Source organism: Odontesthes bonariensis, chromosome 14 (assembly GCF_027942865.1).
Source record: "Odontesthes bonariensis isolate fOdoBon6 chromosome 14, fOdoBon6.hap1, whole genome shotgun sequence".
NCBI classification, from domain to species: Eukaryota; Metazoa; Chordata; class Actinopteri; order Atheriniformes; family Atherinopsidae; genus Odontesthes; species Odontesthes bonariensis.
In genome coordinates, this window is record NC_134519.1 from 34,782,239 (window position 1) to 34,802,526 (window position 20,288).

The 20,288-nt window shown below is 41.0% G+C and overlaps 1 protein-coding gene across 4 annotated transcripts in view; it reads left to right on the forward strand.

Moving 5' to 3' along the window:
• st3gal3b (ST3 beta-galactoside alpha-2,3-sialyltransferase 3b) overlaps window positions 1–20,288 on the forward strand; it is a 56,661-nt gene that overhangs the window by 23,168 nt on the left and 13,205 nt on the right. For all 4 annotated transcript variants that reach the window (XM_075484169.1, XM_075484170.1, XM_075484171.1 and 1 more), the window contains 3 exons: window positions 7,783–7,846; window positions 7,927–8,022; window positions 10,161–10,347. In XM_075484169.1, coding sequence (XP_075340284.1) covers window positions 7,783–7,846; window positions 7,927–8,022; window positions 10,161–10,347 — 347 coding nt within the window. The remainder of the gene's footprint in view (window positions 1–7,782; window positions 7,847–7,926; window positions 8,023–10,160; window positions 10,348–20,288) is intronic.

Consider the following 20,288-nt stretch of genomic DNA (forward strand, 5'->3'; position numbering starts at 1 on the left):
AGACGTGAACAGCAATTCAGAGGTATAGGGTAAAAAAAGCTGTTTCTGTTCATTATTTATTTTTTTAAGTCTTGTTTTTGGCAAAAAAAAAAAGTTTCTTTGTTTTTTTTATATTTGTCTTGTCCTGAGTTATGACAGTGTGAGACGGATAATCCATCATATTTTAGCCACCTTAAGTTTTTGCCAAGGTTATGTAATCATCCAATAATAATGCAAGCAGGGGGTGTTTGTGAACTCCAAGGGTTGGTTTATTAATGGACTGTTGGAGATGTCTGAAGCAGTTACTAAACAGTAGCCTTTTTAAATCCAAGAAATGACCTAATCTCTTCCACCCATCATGCATGCTTGGCTATTGTTTGACTTCTGGGTGGGTTCCAGTGACTGGTTTTATTTTGGTTCTGACTCCTCGTTGGCAAAACCCCCAGATTTTTAAGGTCAAACACCAACACTAACTCTTATCAAATCTTGTATCTCTGGAGAGAAATGGAAAACATAAAGGTCCTTGATTTAAGCAAACTACCATGATTGGTATGATGGACATAACTGGCAGCAGAGCAGATCGTCTGAAATCCACAAAGGTTTCAAACAAATGTTTGACTGTCGTCTGATTAATGTGGACGGTGATGCAGAAGACTGAAGACTAAGTGAAAAGACTCATCAGTCTGTTGTACCACTGAGCAATTGTGGTTCAAGTGTGTTTTTGTAGTCCGACAGGAACAAGTTGAGTCTTCTCTCTTGAAAAAAAAAATGTAATTTTGTGAATTGATGTGCTGCCTTGGAATGTTTATGACATCTAACCAAAGGTGGTACAGAGTCATTAATATGCAAGTCTCAAGTCTTTCTACTGAAGTTCTGAGTCATGTCCAAGTCTTAAACTTTGAGTTTGAGTCCTTAACTAATGTGCTTTTTACCAAATGTTATGTAATCCATTAAGACATGAAGCCTGTACTACTAAGCAGTTCTAGTGGCTTAGCAAAGAAATCCCTGTGTATCAGCATGGTGTCTTCTACTGCTAATCTAACCTGCCTCGTAAAAGCACTGCCTCCTGACCAGTCTCTGGTCTCCTGGCCAGTCTTTCTCTGAAAAAAAAATCCAACATATTAGGCTTCAGTGCATGAACAGTTTGAGAGTCTCTGAGATTGATTGTGCTGTTTGACTTTCACTCAGAAGCATCTTTATTAGAGATGTGTCAGCAGAGGGGATGTTTATGTAGCCCAGGGTTCCCGCTGGGTCTTAAAAAGTCTAAAAATGTCTCAAATTTGGAACTTTAAATTTAAGGTCTTAAAAACGCCCAGATTTTCATCCAAGGTCTTATATTTAATTTTGACGCTCTCCGTCGCTTGAGTGCGTCGGCCAAAATTCCTATCTATCTATCCGTCGAGGCGACGGAGACTCGCTGAGACCCCAAGGGTTGTGATTGGTCGGCTAACAACACCATTTCCAGAATCACTTTTCCGGTTTAGCTCCTTCCTCTCACAACAACAACACTGCCATTTTTGAAAGAGTTTACTGTGTGCCGGTCAACATTTGGTCAAAATTATTTGCATTTCAAAATCAACAAACTCCAACAACAGTCTTTCTCTCTCGGTCGCCATCGTTCACTGTGAGGAGTGGAACGGAGCCGGAAGGTGAACAATCGATCAACGACTTTCACGATAGACGTCGCAAGATTAGGTCGTCTAACGTAGCGACGCCTACTGATCGGGAGGTGAATTGCCTTGCGTATCCGACATCCCGACGGAGAACTTTGAAAGGTTTAAGGCCTCGGTATGCATCTCCGTCGCTATTCGTCAATCCAACTCCATACTTATTTTTCAAGGTATTTCATTGATTTCTTTCTTTCTGAACAAGACGTGGCCCAATACTGGTCTTTTGCCTAGTAGTTGAGGACTCCTGGTTGAGGGTATCAAGTACTTTCAGGGCAATATGCTTAACTCAAAGTGAAGTCACAAGTCATTCAAGTTGTGTTGCAGATCTTTAATTTAGTCAAGTATAAAGTACTCAATTTTGTGACTAGTTCGACTCAAGTCCAAGTCATGTTACCCGAGTCCACACCTCTTCAGTTAAGATAAGCTCTGAATTCTTTTTTTATTTCATAGCTGTTTATTTAATAGAATAAACTTGATTTGCATTTAATATATTTTTGCACCTACAGATCATATTATATCCTATTTAAACCCCTTTCACAAGTGTTTATTCATATTTTCTATTCTTGTTTTCTTTTAAATCCCTGCTGCTGTTTGTCCTAAGCTTTTAAGTGATTGTTTGCTGGACAACTGCCATCTAACCCCTAGACTTTAATGCACGAGCATGCAGTGTTTACACTTGTTCCCTGACTTCAACACACCCCAGCAGTTCAGATATCGAACCAGTACACAGCACCATGGGAACTGAGGAGCTAACATTAATCTCTTTCACATTTTTCCAATACTTAGAAGCTGAAGGTACAGTGAATGTTACCTTTGTGCTCATCCAAGTTCTCTACTGTCATCTGAACACACGCACCCTCACTCTACACAGACACTACCAAAAGAGCACTCCTTGTGTGAGTGTTACACCTGGTTTCTGTTTTCTCCACGGACTGTGATGGCAGTGGTTTTTCCCTTTTGAGTGGTACTCATGTGGAGAGATGATACGTGTGGATCCTGAATAGAACACCACAAAGGATTCCAAATTGAGAGCTTGGAGAGGTGATGGTGGGTGGAAGTTTTATTTTTACTTTTTATTCTGCCAAGAAGTATCTTTTGCACACATCAGCCACAGCCTGAGAACAGTTATGCGGGATTCATTCAGTCTCAGAGGAACTTTTTTTTTGTGCTAAAATTGGTTCTGTTCCGTGCAAGTTTTCACTGGCCTCCTCCCACTTAGATTATTATTGTGCCTCGATAGGAATGGCATTAAGCTCTTAATTACTCCTCAAAATGCAGTACTTTTATCTTTTGGGAAGATGTCGGGAGAGAAGGCAGGTTTTAGAGCAGAGTTTGTTCAGCTACTGCGTTTTTAACAGTACGTCTCTTTAAATCTATTCAATTCAATTCAGTTTATTTATTTAGCACCAAATCACAACAAATGTCATCTCAAGGCACTTCAAGCTGGTTCCAGTCCAATTCCAGACAATTGGAGTTCAATTCATAGTCGTCATTATCCAATCAAATCCAGTTAATTAAATTCAAAATTAGTCCAATTCATTCATATAGAGCCAATTCAAAAACAATTTCCGAGCTAACGAAACCAACAGATTGCACCGAAACTCGTCTTCAGTCCAATCTCCCGTCCTGAGCGTGCCTGAGGCGACTGTGGAGAGGAACGACTCCCTTTTAACAGGAAGAAACCTCTGGCAGAACCAGACTCAGGAAGGGTGGCCATCAGCAGCTTAACTATGGGATGTTTCAGGCTCACCTGAGCCACCCCTAACTTTAACCTTTATCAAAAAGGAAAGTTTTAAGCCTGATCTTAAAGGTATAGAGGGTATCTGCTTCCTGAAGCCAAACTGGCAGCTGGTTCCACAGAGAGGGGTCTGACAACTGAAGGCTCTGCCTCCCAAACTGGCAGCTGGTTCCACTTATGGCGCTTTTCCACTCGCTCGGCAAGGCTTGGTTTGGTTGTGTTTCCATTACACTTCGTGCCTCCTCGACGTGGGCGGGGTCGTCATAACACGGCTGCGCGACCAGAACAACAACGACAACATACGAGGAGGATAGCATGGAGGACATTGAGGCACTCATGTTGCTGCTCACCCTGTGGCTTTTTGTCGCACAGAAGGCAAGAGAAGAGAACCAGAGAAGACTCCTGGCCGCCAGACAAAACAGTATTGAAAAGTGACGACACTCATCGGCCAATCAGTGGAAGGCAGTCGGCTGACGTCACGTTTTAGTAACGCTTCGGCTCGCTTGGAACCAGGGCTGAGGTGATACGGAAAATCTACCCGGTTGCAGGTACTGCGTGCTAGTGGAAACACGCAATAGAGGGGCCTGATAACTGAAGGCTCTGTCTCCCAAACTGGCAGCTGGTTCCACAGAGAGGGGCCTGATAACTGAATGCTCTGCCTCCCAAACTGGCAGCTGGTTCCACAGAGAGGGGTCTGATAACTGAAGGCTCTGCTTCCCAAACTGGCAGCTGGTTCCACAGAGAGGGGCCTGATAACTGAAGGCTCTGCCTCCCATTCTACTTTTAGAAATTCTGGGACCCTCAAGTAAACCTGCCGTCTGAGAGCGAAGTGCTCTGGTAGGAAAATATCTAACAATGAGATCTTTAAGATATGATGGAGCTCAGTCATTAACAGCCTTAAATGTGAATAGAAGAATTTTAGATTCTATTCTGTTTTAATAAGTATAGGAGACTTCTTTGTCATTTCTGAAAGTTCATGTGCATCGAGTCTGGTTTAAAACAGATCAGAGAAGTTGATAAAGCCTTTCATTAACAGATACTTACAGTTATTTTACTGCGTCATTTCCCCTTACTGACATAAATCCTCAAAGGATGACTTTTCCTTTGATCCTTGGATGGATCCTCCAAAAATCCAATAATTGACCGAGATGTTAGCTGTTTCACAGTACAAACCAAATGCTTTTTTTCCTTTTTAGTTGGCTTATGTGCTGGAAGTAAAGGTGAAATGTGTTTATTTATATATTTTTTTTGTTAATTTAAAGAATTAAATATCCACTTCAACATTTTCAATCAAGAGCCCCTTGAGGTCTTTCAGGTGTAAAATAAAAAATACCGTTCTCTCATCACAGGATTCTTTAGATTGTTTAGGCTGCACCCTCTCCAGCTATGTGTCTGTGTTTATGTTTTATGTGATGCTTCTGCACTTCTTCTGTGTTACGGTTAGAGATTTTCTTCATTTCAAGAGTTCCATGCTGGACTAATGACTGAACCTTCAGCCATTCGTCTTTGGCTCCACCCCGAGACATACTTGGCTGAAATGTTTACCCCGTTCTTATAACGATTAGCTGCCATGTCGTCTTTTGGAATAGAGCACTGCCCAGTGTGATTTTTCACTTTTCACCCTCTTGGATCCAGGTGTGGTCCTCAGCCTTGTGTGTTTATGCTGCTCGGGGTGATGCTTGACGCCAGACATCGACACCACATCCAAACAATGAGCCGTGGCTCTGCCTGCCTCTCTGCAGCAGGTTAATCATTAGGATCGTTAGTCTGGGTGAACGAGCTGTAATGCCTTACAAACAGCTTTGAGGTCTCATCTAAACTGTCATCACTCTGCCTTTACTCTTAGGCTACGGCTACACGAAAACGAAACGAGGGTTTTTTTGAAAACGGGTACAAAAATTATTGCGACCACACAGGAAAGCTTCTGTGTCCACATGGAAACGCGACGCTTGCTGAAAACGATGCAGTACACACGAAACACCTCTAGGTGCGCTGTAAGCCACCCCCACCGGTTACACCAGAACAATAGAAGAAGCAATCTGCATGTGTGTACGCCCCTACTTCTACCAGCGCGAAGCTCACGTTGTTCCTTCAACAACGCCGCTGTAGTTAGCAGTGTCTGCAGCAGTGCTGCTATCAATGTTGTGGGGTCCATGATGATCGCTGTCTGTCCTTGTTGTGTTGTCTTTTTCTTCTGGATTTTGAATGGAAGCCGCTTTTTGTTCTGGTCACTGACGTATGTGTATACTAGGCATGGTACGGTTTTGGTGGATGCTCCGAACCGTACGGTTTGCTTCTCACGGGGCGGGGCGTGTGCAAACCGTACGGGGTCCACGGTTTAATTTTTATTATTTTTTTTTTTTTTTTTGTGTCCAGACGTTCGACGTTCGCATTGTAGCCCGTATGTTAGCACGTGGTTTCAATTTGCGTCAAAGAAGCGAAAGCGAAGAGGTGTGGCGGCGTGCACAAACACGGCAAGTGGAAGTAGTGAAGTCGGGCCGATGCTGGCAACAAAAGCGTGGATCGAACGATTACGACATGCAAGCATTGCAAAACCCGTCTTGCATACGCTAGTGGAAACACTTCAATTATGTTCGGCCATTTGCGCAGACATCACCCAAGTGTGTCAGTGGAGGGGAGGAGAGGAGAGCCTGCCAAAAAGCTCAGCGCTGCATTTAAACAGCCTCTGGCTGAGGACACCGTAAAAGCAAAATCAATTTCCAAAGCCATTGGTTTATTCATTGCGAAGGACATGCAGCCCTATAGCGTGGTGGAGGCTGAAGGCTTTAGAAACATGTTGAAGGTGCTGGAGCCACGGTATGTCACTTTTTCCCCATTTCTATTGTGGTTGTCCTGTAGATGCCACCAGATCGCAGCAAACATTCCGGACACTTTTTTTTTAGTAATAAATGTAAACATGTTGAAATCATCCATTGTCTGAAATCATCCTTTCGCTCTCAAAATACTAGCTTTCTGGTAGTAAAATCTTTTCAGCGATAATTACAGTGTTCCACTGGTGTAATGGTTTGTATTATGGGGCTAAAAGTTAAAAAAAGTTTAAAAAAATAAAAAAACGTACTAAACCGTAGACCTCAAACCGTGATACACACCGAACCGTGAGTTTTGTGATCCGTGCCACCCCTAGTGTATACGTCACTGGCGTTGGCCATGTGGCTGTGACGCAGATGTAAACGAATCCGTTTTGGCTCTAACAATGGAAACGAAACGACGGCGTTCTCAGATCTTCCCACTCTGGAACCCGTTCTCCAAAACTATCATTTTGGGGTAGTGGGAACGCCGGCTCCGTGTGGCCGCGACAGCCAAACGATAAGCAAAAGTATCGTTTACAGTGAAAAACGTTTTCGTGTAGCCGTAGCCTTACTTTCTCTTGGCCCCTCTCTGACAGTGTGCTCCGTGGAGATTATATTAGGTGGAGTGCACTAAAAATGCCTGATACTTTTAACAATGTGGTAAAGATTGATTGTGTGTTTATGTAGATGGCAAAAAAGGGAGATCAATTTATCGTGTAATCCAAAGCATCCTTATACGGTACTTAAGAATTAGCTCCATGTACAAATGAATCAAAGGTGGATACAACTGTAATGGAATCTGCACTTGGGGATGTTATGGGAGATGGATTATGAGTTTGACAGACCTAAAAATATTCAGGAGGAGAGGAAGTATTTAGAATATCTAATACTGGAAGCATGATTCCAGCAGAATGTTCTGTAGAACTCAGCAGGTATGCATGCTATGGCTAAACATCCTCCTTTCTCACCCTGCAATCAGAGAGGTGCTGGCCACGCAAGGAGGCCAGCTCAACATTGACTGCTCAGCCAGGAGAATGTGCTTGTTTGAAAACAGCATTCCTCCCCGAGTGCTTTTTATGGGAGAGTTGATACATGCACACTTGTACCATTCGGAACTCTGTATGTCTGCTTCTCCCAGCTTCACTGCTCTTCGGAACACAGCAGCTTTTTTTTTTTCCCTCAATATGTCCATCAGCACTAATTCTGAGGTTTGATTGGCCACTCCGTATCTGTAGCTTAATAAATGGAGAGAAATGTTGTCTCCCTCTGTCTTAGGACCACCTAACCTGTGATGTCTAAACTGGTATTTTGAGGTCTGCTCATCTTTTAAAGGATTTCAAATATTGACTTTTTGTTATTGGAAAAACATCAGGTCATCTCTGATATTAAAGCAACATGCTCAAGGTGACGCAACACGAGTTGCCGCTCTAAACACCGCGAGTTGCGGTGGTCTGGGTAGTTTGAGATATTTGCACTAGTAGTCCCATTTAATGCCAAGTTATTTTTAGTGAAGATGCTCAGTGCATTTTGGGCAACGGCTTCATATATTTCTGTCCTCGTCATTTTTTTTTTTCTCCCTCTATAGAAAGAATAATAGACAACATTTTAAGTGAGACGAAAAATTACGGACTTGGAGAGGAGCTGGACAGGTAATCGCACTCACTCACATCTGTCAACATGAAGTTCCTTTATGTCATTCTCACTAACTTCTGGTTGTCCCTCCTCCCAGTCTCAGCTGTAAAAGATGCATCATAGTGGGCAATGGTGGAATCTTGTCCAATAAGTCTTTGGGCTCCCGTATAGATGACTATGATGTTGTAGTGAGGTAAGCTGAGGCAAAAAAATATAAATATGAATAAGACACTGTGATTAAGCATTCTGAACAGTTGGTCCCTCCAAATGAAAGCATTGTGTGTAAATCATGTCTTATCCAAGGCTAAATCATACGATGGGATCTTTGATGTTATGTGTTTTATTGATTTTAAGAAAACTTGATTCATTCTGTATTTATTTGGATGTGAAAATATGTGCTTCCTGGCTACTATTGCTTCAAGTTTATAAAAGCCTCTGCAGCAAACAGACATTCAAAATGAGATTTTCTATAACTGCCAGTATGCTCTTAATCTTTATTCCATGAAGTAAGGTGTGAAAAATGAGTCTCCCACTTAGTGCCTTTGTAGAAATCACATTTAGTTGTCTTTTGTGCCATGTTTCTGAATGCCCACCCACTCTTCCTGCAGATCATGGAAAGTCTTGTGATATTTTGAGTCTTGCACACACATAAAAGACACCCTGGTAGACTTTCCATGATCATGTCAGAAGACTCCGAAAGCTTTGACTTCTGCTTCTTGACGTACTCTACGATGTGTTTTGAGAATGCTTTGAATCATTGTCATGTTGTAGAAACAAGGCTTTTTTTTTAAATGTCATCTTCATGGGTCACACTTGTGTCCATGTTTTTCATCTGTGCAGTGTTTCCGGTGCCAAAGACTTTCTTCCAGGGCTTTCTCCCTAGCAGTCAGTCAAACTTTAGCTGACAATACAAATCTTAGTGGCTTAAAAAGTCGTTGGTGGGTTAATTGTGGGCTTTGGGAGGTGTCTGTACTTCATAAGCAAGTGAGGTGGGAGCATTTCCCATCTGGTACTACTTCCCTGGCTGTCTCCGATACATATCAGCAGTGGCCAAACTTTGTGTGCAAACCCCTAAATATATTTGTGATAAAAGGTGTGACTGCTGGTTTAATTGGGGATGGGCCTGATAGCCTATATATACCATATTTTTGTGCTTGTGTCTGAAGAGCTCAGTTTAGAATGTATTTGTCCACAGCCCATATTCACAGAATCACTCTGTCTCATCCAGATGTTGCTTTGCCACATTTTTATATTGACTTTTGTGGTGGGGTTTCAAGGAAGGCCTTCCTGGGATATCTTCATATACTCACCCTGCTTGTGCAGCCCGTTCTCATGTCAGCCAAATCTTGCAACATTTACTCTACCTTTGCCTGCACATCTAGTGTCTTATGACAAATCACAATGACATTGTTGGGTGTAATGTGTAAATTAGGGTGTGTCCATTTAATAACGTTTGTAGACTCATACATGTTCATGTAATACTGTTTTTTTTCCTCACCTTCATTTGTCTAAATTGATAAGAAATTAACTTTTAGGAATTATCATCTGGCTCATATCTTTTTGTCTGTTAACTGCAGGGTTGTGTTAAAGGGGAACTCCGGTATTTTCAACATTAAGGCTCTTTTCTGAGTCGTCTGCAATGTTTTAGAACCCCCCTCACCGCTTTTTTGATGTTTACTACTGTCTCCGGTATTTGCCTAATTTTGATTCATCTCAACCTGCTTCAGAATGGCAGGTCATATGCATGTCTTAAAAGGTCCGTAAAAGCACCATAAACGTCCGTTTTCAATATAATCAACTCACCGGAGTGGTTACTGGTGTGCACTGGTAATCCATATCAAATTTCGTAGCGAAAAGTTGCTTCTGTCGTGTTTTATTTGACATTTTGTACTGGATGTTCGTTGATATTACTCCGCCACCGCTAAGAAAATAGTGCGAGCATGAACGAGCTGCCAAATAAAACTTTTCGCCACGAAATTTGATATGGATTACTAGTGCACACCAGTAACCACTCCGGTGAGTTGATTATTTTGAAAACGGACGTTTATTGTGCTTTTACGGACCTTTTAGGACATGCATATGACTTGCCATTCTGAAGCAGGTTGAGATGAATCAAAATTAGGCAAATACCGGAGACAGCAGTAAACATCAAAAAAGCGGTGAGGGGGGTTCTAAAACATTGCAGACGACTCAGAAAAGAGGCTTAATGTTGAAAATACCGGAGTTCCCCTTTAACTAAAAAAGAAATGTATGTGAAAGGCACTGACATTGAGCTGTACAATGAGCCTTTTTAAATGCAGATCCCATTCTATTTGTCTTCTTCGTTGGCAGGTTGAATGAAGCCCCAGTAAGTGGCTATGGCAAAGATGTAGGGACCAAAACCACCTTGAGGATTACCTATCCAGAGGGGGCTATCCAGAAACCTGAAAACTATGAAAAAGACTCCCTTTTTGTCTTTTCTGCTTTCAAACCACTTGATTTCAAGTGGCTCAGACAGATGGTATTCAAGGAAAAACTGGTAAGGAGATAATTATCATTGTGGAATGAAAATAATGTTTTTTTGCTTCATCAACACATAGAATCTTAATGAATTCAGGACTGATGGCTGAGATATGCAGAGAGATCTGAACTGCTGCAGGTGGGCTTGGAATATAAACTGGTTGAAAATAAGAGAAGTGTTTGCTGAATAATTCAGCTTTAGATCCACTTACAATGTCCTCATTCAATGACAAACTGTGCCTGAATGTCTGCGTTTAGTTTTTTTTAAGCAACAGACAGCAGTTAAATTTAATGCTCGCGTGGTTACAGGAACAACACAAATATCTGTTATAAAGTATGGGGGGTTTAGATTATGCAAATACATTATTTGCAAAGAAAAGTGGAAAAAATGACGAGCACACAAGTTTTTTTTGTTTTTTTTTTAACTGAGACATCCCTGAGATATTATGGTTGCCACGGTTGAATTATAGGAGGCTTTTATTGGCAAGGGTCGGACTGAAAGTCAGAATTGTCTCTACCTTATCACTGTAGCAGAGCTCAGCTGTTATTCATAGCTTCTTAGTCCTTTCTGTCCACTCTCACAAAAAAGAATTTTCATTGTGCTCTTGTTGAACTTTCTCTTTGACTGAGATCATTTTGCATCCACTCAGCACCTGGGCGAAGACATTACTCATTTACATTTAGTGATTTTACAGACTGTGCCTTTTTGAATAGAATAGAATTGAAAAATACTTTATTCATTCAAAAATGACCTCCCTATTAATATAATTCACCTAAAAGCTCTTCATAAGAGTTATCAAAATGAAGGTAGCCATATTTGAAAGAAAATATTAGCTTTTTTTTAATATGTTTTAGCTTTGCTGCGTCTGTCTTTATATCTTGAATAACTGTTTAGATATATAGAGCTTTATTGATCCCTTGGGAGGTTCCCTCTGGGAAATTAAGTCAAAGTCAAGTTTATTTGTATAGCAATTTTCATGTACAAAACAATTCAAAGTGCATTACATCAAATAAAAGCATTGTAGGAGGGAGTGGAAAACACATTAAAAATACATAAAAGAATATAAAAAGAAAGAAAGAAAATAATTAAAATGATTAAAAAAACAAGCAACAGTCTAGATAAATTAAAAGATATCGTGCAGATTTCATGCATAGACACAAGAGAAAATAAATGTTTTTAACCTGGATTTAAAAATGTCTACATTTATTGTATTTATTGTTGTTCAATTAAGGCTCCAGCAGCAGTGCAGCACCATTAAAACTAGTGCTGGGCGGTATGACCAAAAATACATATCACGGTATTTTTTCATGGTATCACGGTTTCACGGTATTTTTTTTTCATGCATAATTAGGTGTTCACAGCATTTTCTACAGATTGAGAACAGAATTAAAAATTAAAATAAAATTTCTTCAAAATAATTCCTTCGTTAATAATTGGTCACACAACTTTATTGTATTAATATTCACATCTTCATTGTAAACAAATTAATAACATAGCTAATTACACTGATACCTCCGGTTCAGGCTGGTCCTCATCCTCAACACGTCTCTTTTTCAATCGTGGAAAATATTTTTCTGGATTGAAGCAGCAAACATTCAGTGTAAGAGTTTAAAGAACCTACTTTATTTGATTCACAGCTGCTAGTGTTTAGACCTCGACAACCCAACTACTTTTTTTTTTTGTTTGTTTTACGGCAAACTTGCAACTAGTTAACTTTATAAAGAAGGCGTAATCGCTTGTTTGCTATGGGTCGGGACGGGACAACATTGTATTAAAAATATAAAATATTTTTATAGGACTTTTTAATGGGAGCTAATCTAACGCGGTGCTGAAGCTAGCAAGCTTCCATGCTTCCCAGGCATGATCTCGCTGATGGAGACACACGCGGTGTGCACGGAGGGGAGGGGCTGTGTGTGTGTGTGTGTGTGTGTGTGTGTGTGTGTGTAGGCTGACAGAGAGACGGAGGGAGCAGGGAAAGGAAATGCAGCTTAACGAATACCAGTATTTTTTAAATAGCGTTAAAAATAGACAGTAAACATGCGTGTTTAGAAGCGCAACACTGAAAAGGGTCCCGTCTCAAACAATGTCGCAGCGTTCCCCCCGTTGTGTAATCAAATACACCGGTATGGCGGTATATTAAAAATTCATATCATAACGAAATTATAAACCGGTATTCGGTGTGAACAGGTATACCGTCCAGCACTAATTAAAACAACACTATATAAACAGATGGTAGACGTTTACCACCAAAAAAGGAAGCTTGTGTATTTTTACACAACACAAGATGGTTGAATGTGATTATTCCATCAAGTCAGCAGCATATAAGCCGAAACATTATCATTTTTCTATCAGTTGGGAGTTGGCAGAAGCAGGCAAACCTGGCCTGATGGTCCAAAGCAATATGTGGGAAGGTTTTGTTCCTGCATAGAGGGCTTCATCCTCTGCTGGGGATGCCAAAATACTGGTGGAATTCCAAGGTCTGTTTGGTTAAAAGCACCAGCTATAGTAAAATAGAAAAATATGTTGGAACACATTTTTGGAATTTAGTGGCACAACTTAAATGGGGAAAAAAAAACTCAAGCAAAACTTGGTTCATCCATCCTGGCTGCATTTGAGAAGCAAGCACAAATACAGCCACCTCATCCCATCCACGTCCATTTCCCTGCTTTAAGTGTTTGGGTCAGCTGCTGTACTCGTGGTGATGTTTGATCCCGCTGGCTGGTTGGAAGGCTCCTGCAGCAGAGATGGACAAGTAATCAAATAGCCCCAGTAATGATGAGTGTTTCTGTCTTCAGTATTCAGCAATATCATAAAAAACAATGTTTGATTTCTCTAAAGTACATCTAAAGATTACCATCTACTCCGATGTGTTGCTTCCACTATAAGTGCAAACCCCGACAGAAGCAGCGTGGTGAACATTTGTTCTGCACATCGTCTATAAGCCCCCCCCCAAACAAAAATGAGTCGACTGAGTAGTTGACTGTATATGATCGATAAGTCGGATTAAAAACCTATCGCTGTGTGATGGTGAATACCTTTGGCTGTGTACAGTAATCGTAATATCAGATTCTACACAGGCAGAAGAGCCAAACTCCACCTGTTATGTATCTGGTGCAGGATTCTTCTGTGTAATTAGGAAACACAAGATTGGGAAAACTGTTTGAAAGTCACACAGCTGTCTGGACATATAAGACACCAGCTGCCATCTGGAATTTTTAGAAGGTGACATTTGTCAAAACAGCCATTAGTGAGAAAAACTGTCATTAAAACAGTAAAGGGAAAGGACAATAGAGTTATTAAAAAGCGATGAATAGGACACAGAAAGGGCAGGCTGGAAGCGAGTAACAGTGTGACTTTGGATTAAAGGATGAGAAAAGGATAGAGCCAAATGGGGTAAAGGGATAATGGCTGGGGAAAAGAAAATGAGTAGTAGTGAGTAAAGGTAAGTAAAATGAAGGAAAATAGCTGGCTTGGCTGGCTGATGGCCCCTTCAGCCTTTGATAGGACCCAGATTTTCTGGTGTGTCAGATGGAGAGGACAATGGAAATGGCTGCTTGGGATAATTGATCTTGCCTCTGGCGTCAGACTCGGCCCCCTTTGAACTGCTGAGAAGGGAAGAATGTTTCTCATGGGTTAATAATCAGGGGCTGTTTCTACAAAACGCCTTCAGTTAAGTCCAAGTGAAGAAGTCCGTGAAATGAAATCGAGGCACATTTTGACCAACATCACGGAGCTATAAGATTATGTCAGTCCTGGGTCTTTTGCATTTGCAGCCAGGCCTAAGGTGCTCAGTAGATTGGGCAAATGAAGTCCACTGAAGTGTCAGCTCTTTACTGGAGTGTCAGGATTGCTTTGATAGTTACGGCAGCCTAAAAGCATACATACCACCAGGTGCGCTTGGGCTGCATTAATGCTGGAGCTGCTATTTTTGCTGTTTTGTTTTTTTCCATTGTATCTTGAAATACTTGACCAGTCTGAATTGGTTAGTTGCTTGAGAAAGTTCCTGCTGTCAAAATGCAGATTTTGTTGCACAAAAACCCCTTAAGTCTAGTTGCTAAATACTTAAGGAAATATATTAAAGGAGAATTCCGGCTATTTTACAAACATATCCCATCTGTTGGAGACCCAGGAAAGTTGGCCAAAGGGAAAAACGCGAGAAATTTTCATGCCCGCTGCGCAAAGTTTTCTAATTGCGCCGATTTCCATGAAAGCGGGCTCTATCGGGCAAGCTTTTAACCTTTCCTGAGGCTCTTAACGTGTATGAAAATACTTTTTACCGAATTGGCCGTGGTGTCTGTAGCAATACAATTCAACCCAGGGGCTAACCATACCATTAGCTAGCACAGACATTATACATTTTGAGATTTCAAAAACAGCGCACTTACCTTTCTCAGCTTCCGTGTTCCACAGGCGTGCGCACAAATTAGCGGGCGGGCATGAAAATTTCTCGCGTTTTTCCCTTTGGCCAACTTTCCTGGGTCTCCAACAGATGGGATATGTTTGTAAAATAGCCGGAATTCTCCTTTAAGGAAATCTTGAGTTTTTTTTCATCAGCTTAGGCTTATACTTGAAGGAATCTCTTAAGATTAGTTGAAGTGTTGTACAAAAGAGCTTAGCAAAGCGCATTGAAAAGTCAAATAGCTCTAACTGTAACTTAACCTCACCGTGGCAGTTTGCGGCGATAATTGAAGGAAATTATGCATTAAAGAAGAATGCTTTGTTGCCATGAGAGCCCATTCGATACACTTAACATGAGTAATAGAGTTTGTGTATTAGATTTAACTGGCAAACAATGATTTCCGTTTAATCAAACTTTTTGCATCTGTCATCTTCCAGCTTCTTTGCGGTTAACAACTGCTCTGCAGTTTTATACTATGGGAGCTTTCTCATCAGTTGTAATTGAGATTCATCATGTCAAAGGGTCACATGTGTTGGTGAATGAGATTATTTTTGCAGGTAGACGAGATGAATCTAATTGTCCTAATGAGCTGGTCTGGCCTGGAATCGATACGCAGGAGTCCTGATATTGGTTTCCCTTTGCAGCAGATGAAGAAATGAGGAGTGATTTGCAAAGTTGGCATTCACACCCAGTGGCTTTGTTCCTCTGTTGTTCCTCTGTGGCTCCTCTGTGGCTCCTTTGCAGTTCAGTCAGCCATGCTGGCGTGCAGACATGTGAGAGAGATTTTATTGTGAGGTCTTTTCAAGTCCTGGACTTTTTTTTTTAGAAGTCGTCAAAGGTTTATCAACTCTTGAAGAGTGAGCACTGCTCAACTTGTGATTGTCGGTTTTGTTGCAAGGCAGCGTAGCAGAACAGGAGAAAACTATTTGTCTGACTTTTTATCTCAGCCAACAAGTATAAGGAGGTGTATCTTTGCAGTCCCTCAGTATTGATTTAGCATCAAAGTATCCACACAAGTATCATTAAAGATCTACGAGGTAATGCAGAAATGATTGTGTTTCCAGGCCAACAATGTCTGTCTTTCAGTGGATTTTCATTCTTGGCAACTACATGAAAACGCCTGATTCCTTTTGAAAGACTGCTATCCTGCATTCATTGTATATCACTTGGCAAAGACAAATGCAGAGGAAACATAAAGAAGGAGCTATCTGTGCATCTAAATATGCCTTTTGGGAACTCGTGGAATTTTTTTCCAAAAACAGTTACTCATAATATCATATCAGATCTGCTTTATTTATTGCTTTTTGCTCCACTTTATTTAGGACAGGATATGTTTAAGCTAAAGAAAAAGGGATCAGTTCTCGACATTTGGTGTGGAAAGTGGCGTGCTAAACTTTAAACAGGAAATCCTCATCATGTAGCCGAAAGCTTCCTTTTATTTTGTTCTTTCCTTTTTGTGGATCCCAGATGGAAACGGGATGGCATTCTGAACATTGCTGCTTTCACATCCATTTGTCCAGAGGGGAATATATTTGTGTAACCTGCTCACTTGCAGCTGGAAAGCATGCAAAAACTGATTCACTCTCCTTTTGTGGTTATGCAAGCAAGTGTATTTCTTTCCTTCTGTTTTTTCTTTTCATTTCTGCAGTGCTGGTGGGTGGTGCACAGTTGTGCGGTCACAAGTGACTCATGGAGCTGGTGAACAGCATGTTTTACCCTTCTGTGCTGTTATCATTTTTCACTTGCCATGACTTCAGGCTTGGAGTCTGAGCGAGAGGCAATTTCCCTATCTGCCTTTTGGTGTTTTGTACTCTCTCCGAAACAAAGGCGTTTAAGCTCCTGCTTTCTCTCTTGACCTTGGTACTGATCGGTTATCTTTTAAAGTCTGTGGTCCGCGATACAAACCCAATCAGACATCGGCAGCACCAGAAGACTTGCAGCTTCCTCGTGGCTTCCTTACTGCATTTTTAAGGGGATTACTCTACAATTCAACTTGATGTTGGAGACATGAAGACTCGTGTTACATGATGTTTACGGATGTGCTCAAACACGATTTCCACGGTTGTTGATGTCATATTTTTTTCCTGTCTAATTTTGATTTAGCCTCCATTCCCAGTGCACACTCATGGTTAATGCACATGCAGCCACAGTTGTTTGTATATGTGGGGTTATTTTTAAACAGAGCGAAGGAAGGATATACAGCTGGTGGTAAACACCAGGTTTGAAGGTGGAGTGTCGGTGTTCAGTCTCTCCTGTTTGTTTACAGGAGCTTTCCCTGTTAGCCACAGCGCAGAAAGATAAATGATGGATGCAGACAATTTTAGGAAAAGAGTACTTCTCCTTTAATAGAAATCCAGCCAGAGGTTCTTACTCAGAAGCATCACAATATTATAGTGAAGCCGGTATTTAGATTGCATTACACATCTCTTAGGCAATGGCAGAAATTGAGTGTATAATATTTTTTCTTTTAAAATAACTGCACATTGTTTGCAGACAAATTAACTTTCTCCTGCTAAAATACTATGAAGTGTTTATCTTGGTTTCTCTCTTTGTACATTTCAGATATTTCAGGAAGTTTATTGTAATCACTGAGGATGCTCTCTAGGCAGCTATATGGCTCTCCTTTAAGTCCAAACATCTGTGCTTAAGCACTTAGTAGCATGCATACATGCATATGTAAACATTTACATACTTGTAGAACACGAACCAATTTACTAACATGGTGTCCGGATGTCACTGATTACCATGAGTTGTTTCAAAAGTGAGTCACCTACCTACTCTGCCATGTTTGACACTCAGACAGTGATCTGGTCCCCTTTTTCACTGGTGAGTTCTAATATTTATTTATTTTTTGTTGTAAAGTATTTATGGAGAGGTAATAATAGGTCACGAGATGAACTTATTCGTTTTTTAGTCATGGAACTGTAGGTCTTTGGGACGCTTCCAGTGTCACCTGCTATTTCCCAGAGACCAGCAGAACAGGGGAGGTGCTCAGGGTCACAATGCTGTCAAGTTTTGGTACTGTTTTCCCATTTGTTGTCATGGGAGTGTGGAGACAAAGATTTCACACACCGGAAAAGCTCAGAGAGGGCAGGAACTGGGAAACCACTGTGACCTCACAGAGGGCAGAGGTTGTGGTATGTGTGGCGAGACGCACGAGACAAATCGCTCAGTGCTTCAGATTCCTGGCGAACAAAAGAGGGTCAAATAACCGCGTTGTTCAGAATTTCACCTCTCTTGATTTCACTAACTGTAATCCCCTGCTGCGCACCTGACCTTTTACCACCTTCCTCTCTGCTTTCTGAACATTCTCTCTGAAACGGTTCCTCATCAGTGGAGCACTTATGTGGTGAGACTCTGCACCTTGTAAACTCAAAGACCTAACATGTACCCAGTGCTAAAGACCTCCAGACAACTTTAATTGCAATTGTTCGCAGTTCAGGGCTCCAGTTTTTGTTTTTAAATTGCTTTAAGTCGGCCTTCCGGAATCCAGTCCTCCTCATTTGAGTCTCTCCATAAACATCACATCCAACCACATCCTCAGCCAGTGGTTTGCAGGACTGAAGAACCCAGAGAGATCCAAACTGTATGATAGCTGCCTATCAAGGAAGGAAGCTAATCTGCCATATTCCAGCTGTATTATGAGATTATTGTGGAGAGTACACAAAAGCAGGCCGTAACCTTGAAACAGACATACGCTGTGTCTGGTGACGAGATGCCTTTAGCTTCTTGTAGTCGTGGTAATCATGAATCTGCAGTTTGTTTGTGTTAGTTTCCAACGAGGAGCTTTAAAGCCACCTGTAGTTGTCAGCATATGTGAACCATCTTGTCCTTCCTCTGCCCGCCGTATTTCAGTTCCATTTAGTGCTGCTACAGTTTTCACTCAGCCCCTCAGGAGCTATAAACTGATCTATCTGCTTCATTCAACACAGAGAAGCATTTTAGTTTAAAGGTGAGTCCAATTTCATTGGCTTGAGCTTCAAGCCACAATGAAACCAAGCCATGCTGAAAACTATAAAAGAGGCCCTGTAAACCATGCTGTTTCTTATTTAGGCATCTTTACATTTTTAGGGAGGGAGTGAAACTGAGTTTTATTTTGACTTGAATGCAGCAGGAAAAGGATCCATAGCGTCACTTCTTTGCGGTGTCTATTTTAACAGTTTTACATTCACATGCTAACTGACATTTTAGCTTTCTTTTTTCTTTCAGTCCACATGACTCTTTCCATCTTTTTGATCTTTTGCTTCTCTCGGCTCACGGCAGGCTCTCTCCTCTGCCTGTAGCATTGTCTCCGTTTAATCCTTCGCTTTTCTGTCGTTTTATTTGATGGTTTGTGGAGCTCTGATTTTCCTGCAGCTGTGAAATCACAAGACAAATAGACAAGCAAAGCTTCAGTTCTCCTTGACAACACTGACAGAGAGACTCATGTTTTTTTTTGTTTGCTTGCTGACATTCCTAGTTGTACTTCCTCAATATCCTGGCTACTGTTGAATCAATAATTCCTTTTTATTCTCATTCTAAGATGTTGGTATCTTTGTTCAGACAGCAAAGCCTCTTTCAGATTGACATGTAGAAGCACCAGTACTGTACAACAACTAGCTTCTTACATTTTGGGCCGTTCCAAACCTGTGAGTTTTCTGTTGCTGTAATTGGCTCTTTGGACCAAACTGTTCATTTTTAGTTCAAATCAAGCTTTTTGTCCTGCTGCACTGCAGATAGGATTGCTGAAGGGACTCGGTCAGTCTTCTATTGGTAAATTAGTCAAAATTCTATTCAAAATCCTCTGCTGCATACAAGCTCAATTTACCCTGGGCGTCATTATCCGCCCATCCCTCTGTGTTTCCTTTACTTTTAATTTAGGCTAATTTTAATACCATCAAGTATAGTTATGTTTACCACAGATTGCTTTCTTTTCTCTTTGTAATGATGGGTTGCATCGTTTTGTAATATTCGGTCTCTTTCCTGATTTTAAAAAGCGTGAAAGAGACTGAAGGAAACTGCAGCTTCATTCCGTAATGACACACAGACCATTTTTACACCTGTTTGACCTGCACTAGAGAAGCGAGTTTAATGTTCCACTAGTGTTTGAAGAGGTCCAATTATACATTTATACATCATAGATGGGAGCTACTGTTATTTGAAATGGTTGTTTCTGCTGTGTGAACATAGAATGGAGAATACGTCGTTCAGACGGCGCTATCATGGACAATTACTGAGGTAATACCAAGAGTCTTCCTTATGAGTGCGTATCTCTGGCGCTCTTAAACAAAACTTCAGAGCGAAGTGCAAAGTGAAGATCACTCGTACGGGAAGAAAAGTTAACAAGTGTAAATTCTCCACCTTTGCGTATTATATATTGATTGCTAAATCTAGAATAACAATTTCCCAAAACTAAATAAAACACTAATTGGAATAAATCTTTTTTTTTAAGGCAGGGCAGTTGAGTTTTGTCGTTCTGTTTGTAAGGTGCTTTGGTTGAAAGGCAGCTCAGTGTGGTCGACAGTGCAGTGAAGGGGAGAGCCTGCACAGCGATGACAGCGCTCTGTTCACCAACACCTCT